Genomic DNA, 5,163 nt, shown 5'->3' with positions numbered 1-5,163 from the left:
AGCAGTGCAGTAGACTTAAAGCCCCCAAACCCCCCCCCCCCAAAATGGTGTCGTCAGTAGGGTGACCTCTGACCTTCTGCAGTCGTTCACGTAGCTGCTGAAAACGGGCCCGCTCAATGTGGAGCGTCTGCAGCTCCTCTCTGAGAGCGCTGTTCTTGGTCAGCTGTTGGTTGAACCGGGTCAGAGCCTGAAAGACCAGAGTCACTGTGGTCATTAACAACCAGGTCAGTTGAACTGCTCAGAGTGGAATCACTGACGTGTCTGTGGTTCAGGACTGACCTGGTCCAGTTTGTACTCCAGGGTCTGTATGGCCTTCTTGGTTCTCTGCACCTCTGACCTTCTGGTGTCCTGACCACTGACCTCCAGTTTCTTCATCCTTGCCAACCTCTGCTCCAGGTCTGTGATCTGGTCTCACACACACACACACACACACACACACACACACATACATAAATACATATATATATATAAATATAGGAGCTGATGTTCTCCCCGTAAAGGTCCTGGTGAAGCGACCTCTCCTTTCAGTTCTTGGTGACACTGTTTCTCTCGGTCCAGCTCCTCGTCCAGCAGGTCCCTCTGGTCCAGCAGCGTTCGAAGACCCTCCGTCTCCTCGCTGTCCCTCTGGTGACGGGACAAACTCTTGGACACGCCCAGGTTTCGAAGCAGCTCCTCCTGCTCCTTCAGCAGCGTCTCCTTCTCCTGCCTTCAGCGGAGCAGAGCGGAGCAGGCTGTAAAAACACTCCCACTGACGTCGGCGCGTTTCTCTGCTCTTACTGTTGTCGGCGGAGCTGCTCCCTGGCCTCCAGGCCGTAGGCCTGACGATCGCCCTCCATGATCCTGAACTGTCTCTGCAGCTTGGCCAGCTCTGATTCTGAGTCACAACAGAGTCACACGTTCAGGACGTACAGGATCCACCGACTCTTTTTGGGTCAGATTTACAGCTGTGTTTACCGTCCACGTCCATGTCACTGCTGCAGTTGTTCTAGAAGCTTCCTAAAGTGAGGTTACACTGCAGGACGCCTTACAGTTACACGGTTGTCAGAATAGCAACAGAAAATATTGTGTTATAGACAAGATGTAAATAAATAACTTTTAATTCGATGATAATATGAACGACACAATCAATAGACATAATATATTGATTATCGATAATAACGACGTCCTGTAACTCACCAGGAAAACGATCCTTAAACAAAAGAAACTCTGAATCTCTGGGGGAAAACAGCAACAACTGTTGAGTCTAAGAGCCTTTGTTGTTAGCAACTGTTGCTAAGGAGCACAAGGACCGGAAGTTATTGAATTTAGACGCAAGAAAAAACGTTCTAGACACCGAGGTTTTCACACTAAAACAATCAACACAAATGATAAAATTCACCGCTTTAAAACCGTACAATCGTGAACTTGTCTTATTGTTGCACAAGAAAATAAACGATAAAAGATGAAGTCATTTAAAGACAACAGAAGAAATAACAGAAGAGCACAAATGTCTAAGAAATCAATACAAAAGAGGAAACAAAACATCGGCCAAAACTACAGCTACAGTTGACACCGCGCGAAAAAGTAAAAAGGTTCATAATGTTGGTTCCGGTTTGTAACCGAGCAAATCTATTTAGAAAACTGAAACTATATTTTAACACGATTTATGGTTGCGTTACACAATTTGTCCACAAGAGGGCATAGCGGGTTTGTAATTCTAAAGCCTGCAGGCTCATTCGTTGCGGTGACGTCATATGGTACACTATAGTATAATACACAATACTCACATCAAGGTCATGTCTGAGTTTAAACTCAACAAGAGTAATGAGAATAACATCAGATATTAATTAAATGTCATTAATTAAATGTCATTAATTAAATGTCTCGTCTTTGTACGACAATCATTTTCATTAAGAAACACAAGTTCAGTTCAACTGGACCAACACTAGGAGAACTCTGACAGATGGACCTGGACCTGGACCTGGACCTGGACCTGGACCTGGACCTACACTAACGCTGTGACATTTATGACCTTTTAACACACAGAAAGTCCACACACGTATATGTTTACCCTGTATTATGATGAGTGAATCTGAAGTAAACTGTACTGTTGTTGTCGTCGTTGTTGTTGTCATTGTTGTTGTAATCGTTGTTGTTGTCGTCGTTGTTGTCGTTGTTGTTGTCATCGTTGTTGTCGTCGTTGTTGTTGTCGTCGTTGTTGTCGTCGTTATTGTTGTCGTCGTTGCTGTTGTCGTCGTTGTTGTCGTCGTCGTTGTTGTCGTCGTTGTTGTTGTTGTTGTTGTTGTTGTCGTTGTTGTTTTTTTTGTTGTTGTTGTCGTTGTCGTTGTTGTCGTCGTTGTTGTCGTCATCATTGTTGTCGTCGTCGTTGTTGTCGTCGTTGTTGTCGTCTTTGTTGTCGTCGTTGTTGTCGTCGCTGTTGTCGTTGTTTACTTCTCAGCCTGAGGCTGAGGCTCCTCCTCTGCCGGTCTCGGTGGAACACCTTTCAGGAACGTGCAGAAGTATTCGGTCGTGTTGAGCTCTGGCTTTCTCAGGAGAAAATAACATTTTGGAACAAAGTAGGCAACCACCAGCCCCAAGTTGCTGACAAGGTTGAAGGAAACGTGCACGACGGTCCTCCTGGTCTGACTCAGGCCTATATAAATTGGGATAAAGGTCACCCAAATCACACAGTAGATAAGAGAGGAAAAGGTGATGTCCCTGGCCAGATTGTACTGGTGCAGAGGCTTGACTGCCATGAAGGTGCTCATGAACGACACCAGGGCCAGTAAACAGTTAAAGCCCTGCATCAGGGCAAACCCAACCAAAGGTGACACGGGGCAGGACAGATATGTCCTCACAAAGTCTATTTTCATGTTGGCCACGTAGTCAGACAACCAGGGCGCCTCCGTCATGAACCAGCCGCTGAGACCGGCCTGCACCGCACAACAGCCCAGCAGGAAGATGGCGCTCTTCGGGCCTCGCATGATATGTAGGTGAGAGGCGGCTTTCTCTGGGAACTCCGTCAAATACAGAATCTGAAGAAGAAAAGAATAGAATAGAACAGCCTTTATTGTCCTTGTACAGTGTACAACGAGATTTGAGCGCTACTCACTTGGTGCAAAAAAAAAGGGTAGAAGAGACAGTATATACAAACATATAACAACATATCTTTGGTATGAGAGCAGTTACCATGACGACCAGCACAAGAACACAGCTAACACTGACGTTCTTCTTCTTCTTCTTTTTCTTTCGGCTTTGTCCCTTTTTTTCAGGGGTTACCACAACAGCTAACACTGACGTTGTTATACTACCAAAAACAAAGACGTGTTTTACCAACAACTTCTTGGTTTAAACATCTGGGTGGGTCAAGTTGGACTACTGCCACCTACTGGGTGTATTCTCTCATCACAGAATCAAACAGAAAACCCAGACTAAGGGCAGAAGGTCATGTGACATGAAGAATAAGCAACATTTGTTGAGTTTCTCACCTGTAACGAGACGGACTGGATGATGCAAAGAGCCAGGGTTTGGAACATGCAGGTGAGCGGCAGCTGCAGACGACAGCCCAGGTCCGTGGGTCGTCCCAGGAACAGAACCAGACTGAGGCAGGCTCCCATCAGGCTCAGCAGAGCCGCAAAACCCTGAGCTCCGCCGGAGGCCGCCACCAGGGGGGTGTGACGGTGCTTCCAGAACACCACCCCCACGGCCCCCTGACACAGCAACAGCAGCCCCCCCGCCACCACCATCCCCACAGCTGACGGTGCGTCCCACGACAAATAATCCAAGACGGGTTGAGTGCAGCCGGTGCTGCGGACCAGGGACCACTGACCCTCTGGACAGACGGTGCACTGGATGTCATCTGGGGGGGGAGGGGGAGGGGGGGCACAGGAGAGCAGCTGATTGGACAACGCTGGAATACAGCTGGAAACAGTGCAAACAATAGAAGATGTAAATGTGGAGCAGGGGTGTCAAACACGTGGGGCGGGGTGAACACGAGGATTCAACAAAACTGAAACAAGAAAAGTGTGTATTTACAGCACAGGTGGAGACAGACAGACTACACCAAAACCACAGAACCACAACAAAACCACAACAGAACCACCACAGAACCACCACAGAACCACAACAGAACCACAACAGAACCACCACAGAACCACAACAGAACCACAGAACCCCAACAGAACCACAACAGAACCACAACAGAACAACAAAACCACAGAACCACAACAGAACCACAACAGAACCACCACAGAACCACCACAGAACCACAACAGAACCACAACAGAACAACAAAACCACAGAACCACAACAGAACCACAGAACCCCAACAGAACCACAACAGAACCACAACAAAACCACAACAGAACCACCACAGAACCACCACAGAACCACAACAGAACCACAGAACCCCAACAGAACCACAACAGAACCACAACAAAACCACAACAGAACCACCACAGAACCACCACAGAACCACAACAGAACCACAACAGAACCACAGAACCCCAACAGAACCACAACAGAACCACAACACAACAACAAAACCACAGAACCACAACAGAACCACAACAGAACAACAAAACCACAGAACCACAACAGAACCACAGAACCACAACAGAACCACAGAACCACAGAACCACAACAGAACCACAGAACCCCAACAGAACCACAACAGAACCACAACACAACAACAAAACCACAGAACCACAACAGAACCACAACAGAACCACAGAACCACAGAACCACAACAGAACCACAACAGAACAACAAAACCACAGAACCACAACAGAACCACAACAGAACAACAAAACCACAGAACCACAACAGAACCACAGAACCCCAACAGAACCACAACAGAACCACAACAGAACAACAAAACCACAGAACCACAACAGAACCACAGAACCTGAGGTTCCACAGGGTCTAATGGAGGAACCGTAGAGAACATCGTCTCTGATCAGTTCAGGGTTCTAGAGGCATCGAATAAAGAACAGTAAATGTTCCGACACAGGACGACTGCAGTACTGACTACTGCCACAGGCAGCGCCACCTCACCTTTTTCTTTCTGGTAGGTTCCTGGCAAACAGTCGATACAGTCGTAGCAGCAGGAGTGGAAACCTTTGACCCTGCGGACCTGACCGTCCTCACAGTCGGCCGAACATTTGGACTGTGGCACCTGGGGGG

At 47.6% G+C, this 5,163-nt stretch overlaps 1 protein-coding gene across 1 annotated transcript in view; it reads right to left on the bottom strand.

Annotated features, from left to right (window-relative positions):
* LOC103385685 (taste receptor type 1 member 3) overlaps nt 1–5,163 on the bottom strand; it is a 15,072-nt gene that overhangs the window by 5,078 nt on the left and 4,831 nt on the right. Inside the window, exons 7-14 of the mRNA XM_025060033.1 lie at nt 5,035–5,155; nt 3,468–3,838; nt 2,431–3,014; nt 1,177–1,214; nt 778–874; nt 517–706; nt 280–405; nt 74–187 (exon numbers count right to left, since the gene is read on the bottom strand). Coding sequence (XP_024915801.1) covers nt 74–187; nt 280–405; nt 517–706; nt 778–874; nt 1,177–1,214; nt 2,431–3,014; nt 3,468–3,838; nt 5,035–5,155 — 1,641 coding nt within the window. The remainder of the gene's footprint in view (nt 1–73; nt 188–279; nt 406–516; nt 707–777; nt 875–1,176; nt 1,215–2,430; nt 3,015–3,467; nt 3,839–5,034; nt 5,156–5,163) is intronic.

This window comes from Cynoglossus semilaevis, chromosome 11 (assembly GCF_000523025.1).
Source record: "Cynoglossus semilaevis isolate Cse_v1.0 chromosome 11, Cse_v1.0, whole genome shotgun sequence".
Classification (NCBI taxonomy): domain Eukaryota; kingdom Metazoa; phylum Chordata; class Actinopteri; order Pleuronectiformes; family Cynoglossidae; genus Cynoglossus; species Cynoglossus semilaevis.
This window is presented reverse-complemented; position numbering and strand designations above follow the sequence as displayed.